This window comes from Ciconia boyciana, chromosome 8, assembly GCF_034638445.1.
Source record: "Ciconia boyciana chromosome 8, ASM3463844v1, whole genome shotgun sequence".
NCBI lineage: Eukaryota > Metazoa > Chordata > Aves > Ciconiiformes > Ciconiidae > Ciconia > Ciconia boyciana.
In genome coordinates, this window is record NC_132941.1 from 22,600,595 (window position 1) to 22,619,008 (window position 18,414).

The 18,414-nt window shown below is 58.6% G+C and overlaps 2 protein-coding genes across 3 annotated transcripts; both read right to left on the minus strand.

Moving 5' to 3' along the window:
• Positions 1-1,991: 1,991 nt before the first annotated feature.
• On the minus strand, positions 1,992-6,359 carry ISLR (immunoglobulin superfamily containing leucine rich repeat). 2 transcript variants are annotated; one of them, XM_072870980.1, is made up of 2 exons: positions 6,221-6,359; positions 1,992-4,685 (listed from the first exon to the last, which is right to left on the minus strand). In XM_072870980.1, exon 2 carries the CDS (start codon positions 4,675-4,677, stop codon positions 3,409-3,411), a length of 1,269 nt encoding a protein of 422 aa, XP_072727081.1. In that variant the 5' UTR covers positions 4,678-4,685; positions 6,221-6,359; the 3' UTR covers positions 1,992-3,408. The 2 variants fall into 2 exon arrangements, with proteins under 2 accessions (XP_072727081.1, XP_072727080.1); XM_072870979.1 differs by lacking the exon at positions 6,221-6,359 and adding an exon at positions 6,007-6,071.
• Positions 6,360-11,276: 4,917 nt separating this feature from the next.
• ISLR2 (immunoglobulin superfamily containing leucine rich repeat 2) lies at positions 11,277-13,376 on the minus strand. Its single transcript, XM_072870540.1, has one exon. It carries the CDS (start codon positions 13,374-13,376, stop codon positions 11,277-11,279), a length of 2,100 nt encoding a protein of 699 aa, XP_072726641.1.
• Between the last annotated feature and the right edge of the window lie 5,038 nt (positions 13,377-18,414).

Sequence of the window (18,414 nt, forward strand, 5' to 3'; positions counted from 1 at the left end):
GGGTGAGTGAGGCTGAGCCCTGTGCTTTGGAGTTTGCCTGGAGTGTCCTGGCATCTGCCCACAACATTGAAGCTCCCTGGGTGCAAGCCAGCCCCCTCCCCAGGAGCCTGACCCGCTCCCTTTCCATTCCAGCGAAGAGAGGGAGGTCCCTGCCTTCATCTGCTGCCTGCAGGCACTGCCCAAACAGCCACCCAGTGCGCTTGGATGCTCAAAGCCCTGCCACATCCGCTGCCCTGACCAACACGGTTTTAATAGTATTTGATTACTGTCTGGCACACAGTACAATGTCACCAAACTGGGTGACAGCAGTGGCACCGGAGGTAGATCTGGGTCATTTTCTTTTTAAGACGGCAGGAGCCCAAGGTGCAATTCCTGCTGCTCTCCCAGCTCTGGGCTTTGTGTCCTTGGGTTTGCATGTCTGAGCACTGGAGAGGTGCGGTGCTGGGTGTCCTGTGTGTATTGGGTGAAGAGATGCCCTAAGGCAAAGGCTGCGCCTTTCCCTTGCAGCCCATCCCAACGCATCTCCAGCCTCCGAGGCACTGGAGCTTTGAAGGCAGCCTTGGTAATCCCTGAAATCTTTTGCAGCTCTGGGCCATGGGTGGAGCTGGATTTCAGCATCTGTTTACACAGCCCTGCCCGAGGCTTCCTGGAGATGTCTTGGCAGGCAGCGGGCAGGGCCGAGGTGAGAGATGACAGCCCTGGGAGGAAGACAGGAGGTGGCTTCATTGATTTGCTTGTTTTCTTTCCCTTCTTTGACATAAGCAGGGTGCCCTGGGGGTGAACTGAGCTCCTCTTCCTCGTGCTGGCTTCTCACCTCCTCTCTAAACCCCCAACATCAGTACAGCCATGGGATAGCTCTGCCCCTGCGCATCCGCAGTCCTCTCCACACAACCTTGAACTGGTGGGGAGGAGGTTCAAGGAGCTGATGTGGCTGAAAACTGTCCTTAACAAAAAAATGCCCACGTGGGGAATGGGAATTCAGGTCTGGGTCATGCTGTGGCTTTGCAAATGCGAGGGACAGAGAGGAGCTGATGGTGGGTTGTGGAATCCCAGACTTGCACTGGCTGGTGACCATAGTGGGTCAGGATGGTGATGCCAAGTGTGGTATCACCTGCAGCATCCAACCCAGGAGCCGCATGGCAAGGTGCCCTGTCTGTTATGAATGAGAGATGCTTAATATTGCTAATAACTTACCATAAAAGCTATAAGTAAACTTGGCGAACGTGGAGGAATTCACCTTACTGGCAACAAAACAGCCATGCACCAGCAAAGCTGGGGGGAGCAGCAGCTCTGCAAGGCAAGCAGAGACTTTCAGGCATGGTTTAGGGCTGCTGGGAGCCTAAATCTTTTTTTTTTTAATTAAAAAAATAACCTGTTCCCAAACCCTGTTCCCAGCCAAGGTTGCAGGAATATGATCCTGTATGCCCCTATTCCCAGGCAGGCAGGGAGGGATAAAATTGGGATAAAATTGATGTTAAAAGTAGTATCCTATGAAATGAAACTGAAACTCTTGTTGGGGCCATGATGTTTTTCATCCCTTCTGCCTGTAATGGGAAAAATATGTGCCTGCTTGTTAGCATCAAAGGCTGTTTGTGTGAGGAGCTGCTGGCTGTTTCTGCCTTAGGACCCCCATGGAGACCTCGGCACCGCACCCGGACAGCGTTGGCCTGTGGCAGCTCCTCGGCTGCCCCTTTCCTTACCCTACAAGCCAGCTGGACACTGAATCATGGAGCTGGAGAGTTTGTGTGGTGGCTTGAGGATCCGGGACAGCTGCTTTTCAGCTGATTCTGGCATCGCTGCCTTCCACTGCCTGCTGCAGGGAGCGATGGGGGGAGTTTTAGGTACCCTATAAATGCATCCTCCCTCCAGGGTCATCAGGGAGAGATGCTACAGCATGGGGAGGGCTTGGGGAGCTGGGGGGAAAGGGGGTTGGTGATGAGTTGTGGTACTCCAGATGATGCTGGGTTGGGAGGATTTGGGGGTGTACAGAGGCAGCATGCACCAGCTTGTTTCAAAAAAAAAAAAAAAAAGGTATTTATTGCGCTTGGGACTTTGTTGTCTGTACAGCTTTGGTTATAAGGCAGGGGTGGCTGCAGGGGTCCGTCCATCTCCTGCAGGTGAGCACTGGCAGAATGCACGAGAGCCAGGCTGCCTGTGCCTCGGGGTAGGGGAGATGGAGATGCTCAGCCCCCCTGCCATAAGACAAGGGGTCCCCCAGCACCCTGGGGCAGCTGGGTATGGTATATATATCCCATGTGGAAATGCTAAAGCACTTAAAGAAAATTGTGTTTATGGCTTATAGGTCAGCTCAGCCTCTTTCTCTCTCATCTGGATTTTCCCAGTCTTTCTTCCTCCCGCTCCATCATACAGCCCCGGCTCGGTTTCCTGTCAGAGAAGAGCACTGGGGACTTATTTTGGTCTCATTGGGCTCAATCCCTCCCCGCCAGTGTCGAAGCCAGAGCGGTGCAGCTTGGTGGGTCCAGCCCAGCTGAGTGTTTTGGACCATAGGCTTCAGCAGTAAAGGGAAGGGAGTGTGGGGGGGTGGAAATCAGCTGCATCATGTCTGGGAGAGGTACTGAGGGTGGCAGGGCCTGATCCTGCAACATGCAGGGAGGGTGCAGGCACCCCGGGTGCTCCCAGCACCCAGCCAGCAGGAGCCCTTTGTGCTCCTGCAGGGACGAAGCCTGTGGAAAAGCTTCTCCTGCTCCACAAAATGGCCTGATCCAAGCCTATGGCACCATCCAATCTGTCCTACTGTACCCATCCTGTTTACAAAGCACCATCATATCCCTGTCCCCCAGAGCCCTGTGTCCTGGGACACCAGGACCCTGTGCCCAGGCTATTCCCCCATTTTCAGACTGGTCCTTCTGCTCCTGGTGCTTCACGTGAGGTTGGTGGCAGGAAGGATGCGCCTGGCTGGCCAAGGGCCCAGGCGCTGGTCATGGTAGGGATGTCATCTTTGGTGCTTCTGGGTGGATGGGATCCTCTTTGCAAGAGATCCCCTCCCTGGTCACAGCTGGCTGCTGTGGGTGGCGGAGGGCTCATGGTGGGCTCTGGGGATTGGTGATGGTCACCCTGTTGAGGGTGGACTTTAATCCTGCAGCCGTGCTTTGTTTTCAGGAGGGAGATAAGTCAGGAGGTGGCAGGTTTGGACGCCTGGAAAGCGGCAGCAGGGTGTGGATCTGCTCTGCAACACCCAAGCTTGTGTGAAGCTCTCAACTAACAGAGCCCAGCCCTGACCCCCATCTAAGGAGGGGTTGAACTACCAGCCCTGGGCCTGAGTCTTGGCCCCCTTTGACTCCTGAATGCCCGCAGTTCCCAGAAGCTCAGCGAAGGCATGGCACTATGTGAAGATAAATGCTACAGAAAGAGGGGGAATCCCCGAGGCACCGTTTCCTTCTCCCCCATTTAACAGCAGAGCATGATGCCCAAAGCCAGCAGGAGGGTCCCCAGGTGGACCTGGGGCACTGCTCCTCCAGCCCTGCTCTTCGACTCCCTTGGCATGTGATAAACGATCACCAGCTTTTCTCCGGCACCGGAGGGATCCATTTCATCCCCCTTGTAGCAGCTCCGACCCCCAAGGTGGCTGGCTTGGGGGTCATCTTGGAGCAGGTCTTCAGCTGGATTCTCCGACCCAGCCAAGGCCACGTTGACCGAGACATCCCGCATGCCCACATCGTTGACAGCGAGGCAGGTGTAGATGCCTTCATCCTCTTTGCTGAAGTTGGGGATGGCCATGGTGCCATTCTTGAAGACCAAGAAGCGCTCCTGGCTCTGCTTGACGTTTCCATCCCGTGCCACGTTGGGCCCGTTGATCTCAACATGGCGGCTGGAGGTCTGGATCTTCCACCTGATCTCTGGTGGGGGGCTGCCTGCCACACTGCAGTGCAGGGTCAGGGTGAGGCCATCGTACATGACAGTGTTGTCCAGGTTGGAGAGGTAGGTGAGCTGCACGGAGGGAGCAACACAGTGATGGTCGGGGATGTCTGTCACCGCCCTGCCCTTCAGTCTGCCGGGAGCCACACATAGGGTAGACCCCCCCTTGGTGATGGAGACGGAGGTGTTCTCAGTCCATTTCTTTAGCCAAAAGACCTTGCAGGAGCAGTTAAAGGGGTTGTTGAAGATCTGCAGCTGGGACAGGGAGGGCAAGTTGTCAAAGGTGCCCTCGGCCAGGGTGGTCAACTCGTTGTCGTTGAGCCAGAGGGAGCGCAGGTCCTTCAAGGAGTGGAAAGCATCTCGGGGCAGCCCAGCTAGGCGGTTGTTGTTCATCTTCAGGATCTGCAGATCACTGAGGTTACGGAGGTCCTGCCAGGGGAAATCCACAATCTTGTTGTGGCTCAGGTCCAGGTTCTTCAGATGCGCCAACAAGGCGAAAGCCCCTGGTTCCACTACCCCGATCTGGTTGTAGCCCAGCCACAGTGACTGCACTTCGGGAACCTCAGCAAAGGAGCCCTGCCCCAACCAGCTGATTCTGTTGGCCGACAAGGTGAGGATGGTCACGTTGGAGGACAATCCCTCGGGTACCTCCTGGAGATCCTTGTAGGCACACTCAGCCAACAGCCGCCCGTTCTTCTTGGTGGAGCAGGAGCAGGCGCTGGGACAGGCCAGGCAGGGCCCCAGGAGCATGGCTGGCCCCAGGAGCACGGCCAGCCCCAGGCAGCAGAGCAGGGGCCTCATCCTTCCTCCTGGGAACAGAGACGGAGGGGGAATGAACGGGACGAGTCTAGCCGAGATGGGGATCTGCTTTTTCTTGCTAAGTACTAAGAGGAAGCAGCAGCAGAGTGAAGCATCCATGTGATTATCCCCAGCACTTCAGCTGGAAAAAGCTGTTTGAAATATTCCCTAATCTGAAGAAGGTATTTCCTCGCCAAGAGCACAGCCTTCAACTACCTATGTGAGTGGGGAACTTCCCCCTAAACCCTTTCCTTCCCCAACTAGACCTTTTTGACCTTTGATGAAATACCAGCACCCCGGAATGCTGTTTTCCCAGGTTTTGGTATGAAAAGTGGGAGCTGGGAATTCAGAGTTAGGGGAAACAGAGCAACCACAGCTCTTTCACAACCAGCCTTCCCCTAAACCATCAAGTTGTTGGGATTTTCAGCACGCTTTCAGACCTCAGACCAACCCCCCATCTCCATATTTTTCCATGTCATGGAAAAAAACAGCTTCTCAAGTGCTTTTTCTCAGCAAGAGAGCATGGGGTCCCTGGCTGCTGGAAGTCTTTAGAGTGAAATATTTCTGAGCTAACTCCTTACTCCCCTTCTTCTTGCCTTGCAAAGGGGACTGTGCACGCTCGGTTCACAGCGTCTGGAAGCTGCATCCCACCAGGGAAGAGGTTAACTGCCGCTCTGCAAGGAGCTGGCAGCAAGACCCCTTTGTCTCTGCCTTGTAGGCAAGTTTTGCTGCTCCTTCCAGTCCCCAACCCTGTCATTTAGAGCAGGGGGGGGAGACATTTCATTGGCAATGTAGCAGCTGAATAAGACCTGCACAACAACTGGGGGGGTGGGAGTGTAAAAGAGGGACACAAAGCGTCCTGTCCTGCAGGGATAGACCACACTGGGGCTGGGGTTCAGGGGATGGGGAAGGAGTCCCGAGGGTCCTGGGGGTGATACAGGGGTGAGAACCCAGCGCGGGGAGGGGGGTGGCGGGGAGTTCTCCTTGGCTGATTCGTTTAATGTCCCTGGCTGGTGTAATGTTGGGGTGCCCCATATCTGTCCTAGCCCAATCTGCCCAGTGAGGCGTTGGTCCCGGCTTGCAGGGGCAGATCCCCATCACCCCGACCAACGCGCTGCGGGATGCAGGGGGCCCAGGGCTGGGTGTGGGATGCACCCCCAGGGCAGCACCGCCGGGGGGAGGGGGGTGTCCCGCTGGGACAGGGGGGTCCCGCGCCGCTTGAGCTCCCGGAGCACCCCTCCACCTCGACTCCCTCCCATCCCAAACCCCCCCTCCACCGCAAGCATCCCCCCGGGGGGGCCCGGCGGCGCTGCCCCCCGGAGGCGCAGTTACCTCTCCCCGCCGCCTCTCTCGCTGCCCCGCGGCCGGGGCGGGCCGAGGCAGCCCCGGGCGGTGTAAGCAGGGCCGGCACGCCGCATACCAGAGCCGTGAATAACCATCCAGCCCTCCCTCCCCGGCCCGGCCAGCCCGCTCCCCCCCCGGCCCCGGCTCTCCCTGCCGGTCCCAGGCCCCCCGCTCCCCTCCCCGACCCCTCCTGCCCCTTCACCGGCAGCTTCAGGGGGACGGAGCCCGGTCGCCCTCGCTCCTCTGGCGGGGGGGGAAACGGGACCGCCGGTTCGCTCGGCCCTCGTCGGGCTTCTCCTCCCCTCCCCGTCCCCCGGGCCCTTTTGTTTTCCATGGCACCGACCCACTCCCGCTGTCGGAAAACGGCTGCGGGGGCCCTTCCTCCGCCCGCCCGCCCTCCCCCGGGGCTGCTGCCGGAGCCCAGCCGCGCCCGGCCCCCCTTCTGCCCCCGGAGCTGGGGGAGCATCCAGACCTCTGCCTCCCGGGGCACCCCAGCCCCGCATCTCGGGGTCCATCATGTCCCCCGCCTTGTAGGGGACGTGGGGGGACAGGGCGAAGGGTGAGCGGCTTCTGGAGGACATGGGGAGGCTGCTGGCCGGTGAGTTGCCTCTGAGAGGGGGTGAAAGACTTCGGGGTCTCGGGGGCGGCAGGATGCCCCCACTGCAGGGCTGTGTGGGGCCGGAGCAGGGTGGGAAGGAGGGTGAATGGGTGGGTGCCCAGAGGCTGCATCGGGGTGGCCGGAGGAAGGAGGGTGAGCCATTGAGGTACAGGGAGGTCACCCGGAACCATCTCTCTGCCCTGCAATAAACTGCTGATAAAAGCTTTTAAAAGTAGATCATGGGTCATTCATTCTGCAGCCACTGTCCTCCCACCTGGCAGGACCACTTGGGCAGAGGTGGGCATCTAGGACCGGGATGCTGAGCGGTCCTTGCTCCCTGCCCTCCCATACTCCTCCCCTGGCCAGACTGGGGCATCTCTGGTAGGAAACCCGCCTTATGCAGGGCTGGCGTTGGAGCAAAGTGGTGTGAATCGCCTGGAGCATGGAAGCACTGAGGCGTCTGCAGAGGTACAAGGACCTCAACCCCAGCGCAAGCCAGACCCTCTTTGGAAAAGGCCCTGAGCATCATGAAGGTGGAGCCGGGGTGAGCTGGAGCTCCCCGGGAGAGCTTCAACTCCATGTATCCCAGCCGCAGCTTGCTATCTTCACACTTGGGCTGACGCCACAGTCACTGAGGCCAGGCTATTGAACAGGATTGGGGTTAAAAATAGTGTCATGCAAGGGAGAAGGGGATTGTTTTGAATCTAGAACAGTTTATCGGGCAGGCTCGCAGCGTGGCTGTTGTGGGATGTGCAGGCGTGCCAGGTGAGCTAGGGATTTTATCCATGGGGGCCAGGACCTGCTTTACAAGGCATTTGTGGGGGCTGTCACTGCCCCTCTTGGGTGTGATGCTGTCACTGGCAGGGCCAGCATGGGGGTTGTTTCCTGACCACCCACCCCCCCCCCCCCCCCCGCCATGGGTTGATATTGTTGGTGCCCATCTCCTCAGAGCAGGGCAGGCTGATGTTCGGCTGGAGGTGGATGGCCCATCAGCCCCTCATGCTGTGAAGCACATCTTGAACAGCTTCAGAGCCCATCTGGAAGGATCTGGGGGCTCTGAACCAGTGGAGGATGCAGAGCAGGGGTGACTGCAGAGGGCTAAGCCTAATTCTGCCCACTCGCACCCACGGAGCAGATGAAAGATGCCGCTCTGACCACTTCTACAGGGACCAGACTCCATCTGGTCCTGAGGCACAACCCCTTCAGCAGGTGAGGGCTGTAGTGCTGCCAGTGACCATACCATGGGGGACATGGTGATGCTCTTTTCCCTTGATTTTTTTTATCTGGGATAAGAGACAATTTGGGGACAGGGGGGATAAAAGCTTCTTTATTCTGGGGCTGTCCTGGGCAAAGGGTGCCAGACGCCTTCCCACAGTTTAGGTGACACCAGAAGTGTGTGACAGCCCAGGCTGCGTGGGCGCGAGCTTGTCATCATCATGCGTGGGCACTTCCCACTCAACCCCTGGGCTGGTGACAGGCTCTGCAGAAGGGTTGATGCCTTAGGAGGGGCTGAGCCACCCTGCGGGGATGCTTTAACCCTTTCCAGGAGAAACCCTTTCCAGGCCCCCCCTTCCCCAGACGTGGAGGGGGTGGGAGGATGCAGAGCTCCATCCCTGACCCCTTCTTGTGCCTTTGGCACTGGGTGCTAATTAGTACCCACCTGAAAAGGAGCAAATCTCAGAGAAATCCAGTGTCGGTAGGTAGCTCATCACAGTGCGATTCCCTGTAGGTATGTTAGGTGGGGAAATCTATTATTCTCTAATTAAATGGAGGCAGAAATGATTGTTCTTTTTCTATTCCTTACATGTTTCTAAGCATGAAACTCAATTATAAGTGTATCCACAGAAGGGGATTTGTCTACAAGAGGGAGTCTCTCTTTGGGGTTTTAAAAGCTGGAGCAAACACCTGGGCTGCTGTGGCAGAGCCTCAAATTCCCAGGATTTAGGGGATTTGGGTGGGCAACCCTGCCTGCCACGTCTTTGCATGCTGCCCTGCTTTGTCTGTCTCCCCCATGCTCCCTGCCGCAGGAGAAAGATGCAAAGGCTGGACTTAAAATAGAAAGCTGTCCTCTGGAGGATGGAGAAACAAATGTTTGCTTGGGGGGGGATCTGCTGGGATGCGGAGGCTGCATTTGGGGAGGGCAAGGGGCATCAGTGGGGCCTCCCGTGGGTGCCAGTGAATGGGTGACCGTCGCCACACAACAGTGGGACGCTGTGTCTCGAGCAGGGATGCTAGGAGGGCATGTGGCTTCATAGCTCCAGATAAGAAAAGCAATCAAAGACAGTCTTAAATCTTTGCCGTGTAATTGGGGGCTTAAATCATCAGCGGGACGAGAGGGGAGCGCTCCCGGCCGGGCTGGGGAGGGAGTGTAAATCTACCGGGCACCTTCTTAGCACCCCCGCTCTCAGGGCTGGGAGCATTTGGGGACCAGGGTGACACTAACCCCTGCCCAGGCAGCCCCGTCCTGCCCCTGGCATGGCTCTGCAGGGTGGCACGGTGCCGGGAATATAGTCATGTATGTACATACGTACAGGGTGTGTATATGAGATAAGCATTGGGTGTATACGTGCACGGAGAAAGACCACGTGTAGTGTAGGTATTTGTGCATATATTGAGCATACATATTGCATGTGCGTAGATACACAGAGCTTATATAAATTGTATGTATATATTGTATGTATTCTTACTGCATATGTATGTATATACTGTATGAGTATTGGTATGTGTGTAGAGAGTGTGTGTGTATGTCCTGGGGGAAAATATTGTTATTTTTCTATACAGTGAGTTTATAGAGAGTATGTCTACAGAGTATATAATATTCGGTTTATTATATTTTCACACATATGCTGTATTTATGTATATTTATATTGTGTGTATAGACTAAGTACATACAAAATGTGTGTGCATAGTGTGTGCATATAACAATTATTTGTGCATATACATAGTGCATATGTATATATATAAAATGAGTGTATACAGCATAGATGTGTATATATATAGTGTGTGTATCTATATATATAGTATGTGTGTGAATTATGTATAATATGCATATACATAAATGCATAAATATAACATATATACTGTATGTGTGCATGGTGTATGGGTAGGAAAAAAAAAAAGTATATATTTATAGGGTGTGTGTGTGAGATCCGCCTGTAGCTGCAGCGATGTGTCTCCGCGCCGTCTCCCACCTCCTCGTGGTCCCCTCGGCCGTGCCGGGCTGTACCGGGCTGTACCGGGCTGTACCGGGCAGAGTCCGGGGGCAGCGGGGGGGGCACTGGGCGCAACCTCCCCCTCGCCCCCATCAAGCACGGACCCGGCTCCACTTTCAATCCCTTTTATTGACTCTTTCACAGACAGAAGCTCGCAGGAAGGCGCCCGCGGCTCTCGCCGGCCCCGGGGCTCCCGGAGACCGGAGTGCGGGGGGGGCGGCGGCGGCGACCCCTCGCCTCCCGGGGCCGGGCCCCCCCCCGCCCGCCCGCCCGCCCGCCAGCAGCACGGGCGCGTCTACGGCACAGACACTTGGCTACAAGGCTACTCTACCCAACACACATCGAGGGGCCCCGCCGGGCCGGGGGGGTCGCGATGGGACCCGAGGCGGGGGGGGGATCGGGCCGCCACCGCCATCCTGGGGGGCGGGCGGGGGGCGCGGAGCTGTCCAGCCCCGCCGGGTGCTGAACGGCGCCGTGGGACCGGCGGGGAGCGCACCGGAGAGCGCACCGGGGAGCTGCGGGGAGCGCACCGGGGAGCTGCGGGGAGCGCACCGCGGAGCCCCGGCACCCACCGGGCAGCAGCAGGGCTCGCACCCCGACACCCACCGGGCAGCGGGGAGGGGATCGCACCGGGGAGCCCTGGCACGCACTGGGGAGCCCTGGCACTCACCAGGGAACGGAGAGCACCGCTGGGGAGCGGCAGGGACCGGCGAGCCCCGGCACTCACCGGGGAAAACAGAGATGCACCGGAGCGCGATGGGCACCCACCGGGGAGCGGCGGGAACCGGACCGAGGCGCGGCGGGGACCTACCGGGAAGCGGCGCGGAGCGGGGAGCGGGGTGGATAACGCCGAGGAGCGGTGGGAACCGCACCGGGCTGCGGCGGGGTTCGCACCGGGGCTCGGCGGGGCCGGACCGGGGAGCGGCAGGACCGGACCGCGGAGCGGAGGGGACTCACCGGGGACCGAGGGAGCGGCGGGACCGGACCGAGGAGCGGCAGGGACCCGCTGGGGACTGAATCGTTTCCAGAAAAAAAATGTTTTGGGATATCGGGCTTTTTTCTTTTACCCGTTTTTTCTCTTTTTTTCGTTTTTTTTCTTTAAGGGGAAAGAAAATACGGGGCGAGCGGAGGGCAGAGGCGGGCGGGGGACCGGGAATCGTTGCGGTGTTGCCGCCGAGGCGGGAGCGAGGACTGACGGTACCCAAAACGGAAACGAAATTGTGGGAGAAACGTCCCACCCGCATCGAGCATCCCCGGGGCGAAGTCTCTTCCCTGGTGATCTGCTGGCTGAGGAAGGAGGAAGAGGAGGAGGAGGACGGTCAGGCGGTCGTCGCTGAGGATGCTTCGGTCTTTCCTCGGAGGAAAAGCAGCGGCGGTGCCCCGGGAGGAGGCGGGGGGCTGGGGGGGCGGTGGGGACCGGGGGGGGAGCGGAGGGGGGGCAAGGAGGCTCAGCGGGGGCGCTGCCGGTAGTTGCCGTTGATCTCTTGGGAAATGGTGACCGCCTCGGCGCCCAGCGGCAGCTTGTCGCTGTACTCAGAGCGGACCTCGAACTCCTCACCATTGGCTTTGGATTGCAACTCCGCCATGGAGCTGGCTGCCACACTCTCCTCTTGCTCCAGCTCCAGAGCCCCTTCAGCTTCTCTCCTCCTCCTCCGCCTGCCTCCTTCATCGTCCTCCTCTTCCTCCTCATCTTCTTCCTCCACATCTGCTTCCCCCACCTCACTGGGATTGTAGTTCTTCTCGGACTCCAGGTAGGAGGCGCGGGGGTCGAAGTCGGCAGCCATGTGCTTCTCCATCTGGTCTGGGTTCTGGGCCTTCATGATGAGCTTGTAGGTCTTCCCTTGGTACTTGGAGAGAAGGTGGCACCACGTGGCCCCCATCAGGGGTAAGGTGGCCAGCACCAGCAAGAAGATGCTCACAACCACGATGATGATGAGTGAGGGGATCTCTTTTTTGGTGGTGAAGACCACTTGGACCTGGCAGTCCTCCCCCAGGTAGGTGAGACACACAGAGTAGTTGGTGCCGGGGTTCAAGCCCTGGAACCAGTACGAGTTCACCCCTTCCTCAATCTTGGACCACTGGACCAAGGCATGGCCCTGGCTGCTCTCCTGGCACAGGTAGAGCATCCTGAGGTGGACCTTCTCAGGCTGCATGTAGGTGGGTGTGAGCTGCACCCGGGCATCACGCTCCGACACATCTAAGGCGATCACCCCCAGGTCAAACGTGTGCTGCTTGAAGTCGCCGCTCTGGTTGAAGGCGTGGTTGGAAATGTACTTGCTGGTTTGCATGGAGCCACACTTCTTCTCAAAGGGTGGAAGCTGGAAAGGGACTTGCCCATCTCCCGTGGGCTTTGTGCCAGCTGCCAAGGATGGTTGGCTCTGCCGGGTGGGACCGAGGGGTTTGTTCCTCTCATCTGGCATGAGCACACTGTTCTTTGCTCCCTTGGCCCCAGGCTTCTTGTCACCTGGTTGTGCTTTACCCCCCAGCGGGTCCCTCCCGGGCTGCAGCGGGTATTTCTGGGTGCCCGCCACAGCCACATTGACTGAGGTCTGGTTGCTCCCCATTTCATTGGTGGCCAGGCAGGTGTAGGTGCCTTCTTCCCGCTTGCTCAGGTGGGGAATCACCAACGTGCCATTCTTGAAGACCAAGAAGCGCTCAGGGTCCTGTTTGGGGAGGTCCTTCCCAGCACTCTCCTTCGGGTTCCTGTTGAGCTCAAGGGTTTGGCTGGAGGTGCGGATCTTCCAGCTCACTTCGGGTGGTGGGGTGCCCGTCACAGCACAGTGCAGCGTCAGGGTGAAGCCGTCAAAGAGCTCCGTGGTGTCCAGGTTGGGGTAATAGGTGAGCTGCACGGTAGGCGAGGTGCACTGCACATCTGGGATCTTCCCCACCGGCACTCCTCGGAGCTGCTCTGGGAGGGCACAAGTGATGGAGTCTTTCTCAGGGATGGAGATAAGTGTGCTGTCCATCCACTTCTTCAACCACTGGAGCTTGCAGGAGCACTCGAAGGGGTTGTTGTAGATCTGCAGGTGGGAGAGGGAACTAAGCGAGTCAAAGATACCCTCTGCAAGGGTGGTGAACTTGTTGTTGTTGATGCGTAGGGACCGGAGGTCCTTCAGGGTGTGGAAAGCCCCCTGAGGCACCAGAGCCATGTGGTTATTGTTCATCTTGAGCAGCTGGAGAGCGCTGAGGTTGTAGAGGTCCTGCCAGGGGAAGTCCACAATCTGGTTGTGGCTGATGTCGAGGTTTTTCAGCTGTACCAGGATGGCGAAGGTACCGGCCTCGATGGAGCGGATCTCGTTGTGTGCCAACCAGAGGGAGGTGACCTGGGTCACCTCCAAGAAGGAACGCCGCTGCAGCGAGGTAATCTTGTTGGCCGAGAGGCTGAGGGTGGTCACATTGGAGGGCAACCCCGTGGGCACCACTTGAAGATCCTTGTAGGCGCAGTCAGCAAACTGGTGGGCGTACTTGTCCACGCAGGCGCAGGGCTCGGGGCACGCCCGGGCCAGGCCAAGCAGGGCCACCAGCCACAGGTACGGCAGCGGGGCCATCTCCCCCTGCCAAGGGACACAGGGAGCTCTCAGGGCTCCCGCCCCCTCTCCCCGCCCCGCTCCTGGCTCCGGTCCCCGCCCGGCGAGAGGCGGCGGCGGGGCCGCGCCCCATTGTCTGTGCCCGGCTCCCCCTCGCAGCCGCCCCCTCGCCCCTTCTCATCCCCTCTTCCCCCTTCCCCTCCTCGCCCCCGTTTTCCTCCCTTTCTCCTCCGGCTCTTCCCACCCTTCTCACTCTCTTTTACTTGTCTTGATTGTGTTTTTCCTTCCGCCCCCCCCCCCCCCCCAAAAAATTTCTCGTTTTCTTTCTTCTCTGCTTTAATTTCTCCTTTTTCTGTGATTTCTTTTGCTTTTCTTTTTTCTTTCTTTCTCCTTCCAGCCTTTTCTCTCTTCCTCTCCCCACTTTCCTCCCTTCCTTCTGTGTCTCCCTAGTTCTCTCCTTCCCTATTTTCCTCTCTCTTCTGAACCCCCCTTCGCCCCTGTCGTCCCGTCCCCCCCTCCGCCTCGCCGCACCGGGGGTGACCCCGCACCTTACCCGCTCCTAAGTGGCGTTAAGCAACACGCAGTCCTTCTCCTCGCCGTTACCGGTCCTCCGCATCCTCCTCCCGACCCCCGTCCCTGTGGCACGGAGGAGCCTCCGCCAGCCCGGACACGACGGTGAGGGGCGCGGCGAGGAGGGGGGGGACCCCACCCGTACCCCCGCACCTCTCCGGGCTGAGCTGCGAGCCGGAGCGGGGCCGTACGGGCACTGGGCTGCCGAGGCGAGAGCGAAGGGAGGAATTAGCATTTCTGCCAGCCTCCCCCTCCGCACGGCTGCCCCCTCCCTCCTCGCCACCCCTTTCCCATCCCAGCACCCACCCACCGCCGTCGCTCGCCAGCCTCCGGCGGGGACGAAGCCGGCTGCTTCCCGGGGCGGGCGCGGCACCCCCCCGCCCCCCCTCCAAAAATACCCATAACAAACGCCCTCCCCGCAGAGCAACGAGTACAACTCACACGCACTTGGCAGCAGCCATAATCCAGCCCCCTCTGCTCCCCGCTTTCCCTCGGGTCGCCTCCCCTTGTCTCCCCCCGGAGGGACCGGATGCCGTCGGGGCAGATACGGGACACGGCTACCCTCGCCCTCCCGGGACATCGCGGGGCCGCAGCCCTTTGGGAAGCGCTTGTGGACGGGGAACCGGTGCTCGGGACCCAGCCCAGCCCTCCCGGTCGTTCCCCTCGGTGCTGCCGACCCCCCTGCCCGGGCGATGCGGTGTTTCTGCGGGGCGATGTGCGGCGTGTGCCGCCGCCCCAGCCCGTCCCGTCGCGGGTGGTTCCCTTCTGCAGGGCGCTAATGGAATGCAAAGAGCTTTTAAGCATTTGAGCGGAGAGGGAAGGAGATGCGGGCGGGGGTAGGCACGGGGGGCTGTCAGGGGTTTCCGGGACGGGGCCGCTCTCCCTCACCTTCCTCCTGAAACCCCGTGGAAAGGCGCGGTAACGGGGAGCCCCGTCTCCCCTCCGCAATTTCGCCTCGACGTAGGGATCTGTTCTCCCCCGCCCCGGCCCTGCCCCTCTCCTCTGCCCCCGCCATGAGAACCCCGAGAAATCATTGACTTTGTGAGCGGGATCGATTCCTGTCTCCCTCCATCCCCCCGCGCCGCATCCCTCCATCTCCGCCCCACCGGCGGCTGCGCTCGGGGGCTCTGCGGGGCAGGCCGGGGCGGGCTCCGCATGGGCTCGGATGGGTCAGCCCGGTCCTCCCGGTGTCCCTGACCCGGCTTTGTCGCGACAGCCAGCGGCCCCGCCTAGAGCTGCGGCGCGGCCCTGCGGGTACCCCCGCCCCCTGCGGGGGCTGGGCACGCCCCGGGGGGTTCCAGGGGTGGGGAGCCCCGGGGGTCTTGGGGGGGGGGGGTGTTCGCCGCCTCCCTGCTTGCTCGTAGGCAGACTAAAAGTCTGGTCACCTTCTCCCTCGGGGGGAGTCCGGCTCCGCATCCCCGCCCCGAGGCCAGGGGGATGGGCGTGTTCTCCCAAGGACGAGGAGCGGGAGGTGGGGAGCGAAGGGCGGGGGTGACGGCTGGAGGGGCAGAGAGGGGAAGCTGCTTGACAGCAAAACGCCAGGTCTGATCCTCGATCCCGGCTCCAGGCACCTCCGTTCTCCCAGGAGCCGTGTCCAAAGCTCCCCCAGCCTGATGCTTGGTGCTCGGGGACCGCCTTGGCCAAAGTGGTCGGCCTCATATGTGCCTCAATTTCCCTTCAGCCCTGCGATCTGAGGGCTGGTGGGTGGCTGACACCCACGGGGTGGGCGAGGTGCTTGCGTGATGTGCGGCCACCAAAACCGCCTTGTTTCCATGCAAGCGAACCAGCACTATCTGAGTTTTGCACCGTGATCACCTACACTGCGGCTGTCACCATGGTCCCTGGCACGGTTTTGGCCCAGCCCAACTGACATCCCTCAGAAAAGCCCTGGGCATGGTCCAGGGGACTGTCCCAAGCAGATGGACAAGGCCACCTTGCTCTGGGGGGCTACCGGGGTCTGCAGAGGGGTCAAGCAGGAGGGAGGCATCACTATCTGCAGGGCAGCACTTCCATGTGTCCCTTCCCGCTGGAGCAGAGTTTGAACTGCCATGGTGCTCTCAGCATCTTCAGGGCTGAGCCATGACTCACTGCTTTCCCATCCCCACGGCTGGCTGGTCGCCCAAGCATGCCCTCACCCTTACCGTGACACTCTCCCAAGCACTAGCAATTTGCAGCTCAGGGAATTACGGCATCAAACATTTGGAGTTGTGGTTTATAGGCTTTTTTTTTTCCCCGTTCTGCTCATTCTCTGAACGCCCATGGGCTGTCAGCCTTTCCCAAGCCCCACAGCAGGGAGTCCTGTGGTCCGTGGGGGAGCACCTGGGGGCTCAGCATCTCCAAGCAAGCCAGATACGTACCCACACTGCTCCTCACCCCTCTCTGCTGTGTTTTGAGTTATTGCAAGTCCCAAGCTCTCCACGCTGCTGTGGGGCTGTGGAACCATGGGCCAGCCCTTGATGGTATTGACCCATGGCAGGGACTTGGGCTGCAGAGCTCAGGTGGGAGACACAAGGCTGCAAGACTGCAAAGTTGCTTTGAGGAGCATGAAAGTAGGTTAAAATGCCACAAGGATGTGGCCAACACGGAAAAGATGCTTGCTTTCTGGCTTGGCTGCTATCCACCGCACTACGCTGAGCTCTTCCCAAGATGCCTTCATTCATCATGTAAGAGGAAGAAACCCAAGTGTCCTAGATACAGTGGCAGCATTTTAGGAGCATTGGAGGCAGCATGTCGTGCTAGAAATGGGTCAGGGGATGAGGCATGTGTGACAGAATGGGTAACACATCCCTCCTCCTGCTCCTGAGGACCAGACCCTAACACTCTGGAGGTCATCGTAGCATGAAGCTGCATGGCGTGGGTTACATCATCCATCCACCTCCCCATTCATGACTCACCAGCGGACACAATGTGTGGGGTTCATGTCACCACTTGTGCCTCAGTTTCCTATGGGTTGAGCGCAGGGAATAACAGTACTCTGTGGTGGTTTTTCAATCCCCTCAGATGAGAGTTCCAAGAGAGGACAGTGGAGGATGGAGGCATGGATGGATGGATGGATAGGTGGCTGGATGGGTGGCTGGATGGATGGAAGAGCAGGCTCTGGGGCTGTCAAACTCTTCTTCTCACACCACACCTGCCTCAGCCCCAGGCACCCTAAGTTTCAGCATGCTCCTAAACATGTGACAAATAGAAGCTGGGCTGGGGGCCAGGTCCACAGCTGGTGTTGACCATTGCAGCTCTGGGGACACGTCTCCCACTGGTATAAATGAAGGCAGCCTCCCAGCTGGAGGAATCACTGGATCACCACTGCGGTTAATGAGGGTTTGCTGATTTACACCATTAATCTCCAACTGGTGCCTGAGGGAGGAGCCCTCCTTGCCATGCTGGTCAGGGGCATTGCCTATTTAAGGAGGAGAAGGCCAAGCCCCCAGTTTGGGCTCTCCTGGCTTTTCTAGCTTCTAGCCTCAAGCCAGGTCCTCCAAGTTCAGGTGAGTGCATCAAGCCACCACCCTGGGAGCATCCTGGCTGCACGACCTGGCTGCCTAGAGACTATGTGGCTTTTTCTTCCATCTAGACAAGGCTTCCCTCAGCTTTGCCTTGCCACTTCTCCAAATATTTAAGAGTCCTGACCACCCTGTCCTTGCTCTCGATGGTCCATGGGATACAAGCCTGTTTGGATGTTAGCAGGCTGATGGTTTTATTAGAAATATAATCCAGGTAACCTTTCTCAGGCTCATTGGGGTGAATCTTCCTCTGCCTTGGACTTCCACCGACCCTGGCTAGCCAACCTGAGTGATCGCACAGGGTGTAATCAAATGCAGAGGAACTGGCCCTTTGGCTCTAATTAGTTTTGCATGATTGCTGGGGGAAGAAATCCATTTTCATAAACAGGAAGGATTTATGCTGCTCCTTCTTGCCTTTTTTTCCCCCCTCCTGAGTCCCAAAGCACTTTGCTTGGGGCTATCAGGGAGTTGTTTTATGAATGGTTTAGATTGAGCAATGCATTATTAATAACAGCCAATCAAGCAAGCAGCATATTATATATCATTTCAGGAGATTTGCTTAATTCAGTGAAGTTACTTATTGCTCTAAAAAAAACAGAGAGACTCTGATTCTTCCTTGTATCTCTGGCTTGGAGGGGGATTTTCATGGGATGGCTGTGTGTGGAAGGGAGGTCCAAGCTGGGCTGTACCAGCCTGCGAGTGTGTAGAAGCTGCCTGTTGGAGGTGGAAGCTGGTGGGACCTTCGGGGAGCCCTCACCCCGCAGAGGTACCCCAGCTGCAGCCCTTTCATCCAGGGCTGGGGCTTGTTGGGTGCTGCTCTGCTCACCCTGCTGTGACAAACCCTTTCCTAGCCGGATGAATGAGCTTTACGGCAGCTCAGGGCGAAGAAACAGCTAATCTGGCTCCTGCAGCCCATTGACTTCGCTATTGTTTTACAAGACTTTGATGAGGCCGGTGACAGCAGACAGATGGGGTCTGCTCTCCTCCCG

Bases quoted from the DNA above. Each gene is read 5' to 3' on its own strand.
- ISLR2 (XM_072870540.1), bottom strand. From the start codon at position 13,376: ATGGCCCCGCTGCCGTACCTGTGGCTGGTGGCCCTGCTTGGCCTGGCC.
- ISLR (XM_072870980.1), bottom strand. From the start codon at position 4,677: ATGAGGCCCCTGCTCTGCTGCCTGGGGCTGGCCGTGCTCCTGGGGCCA.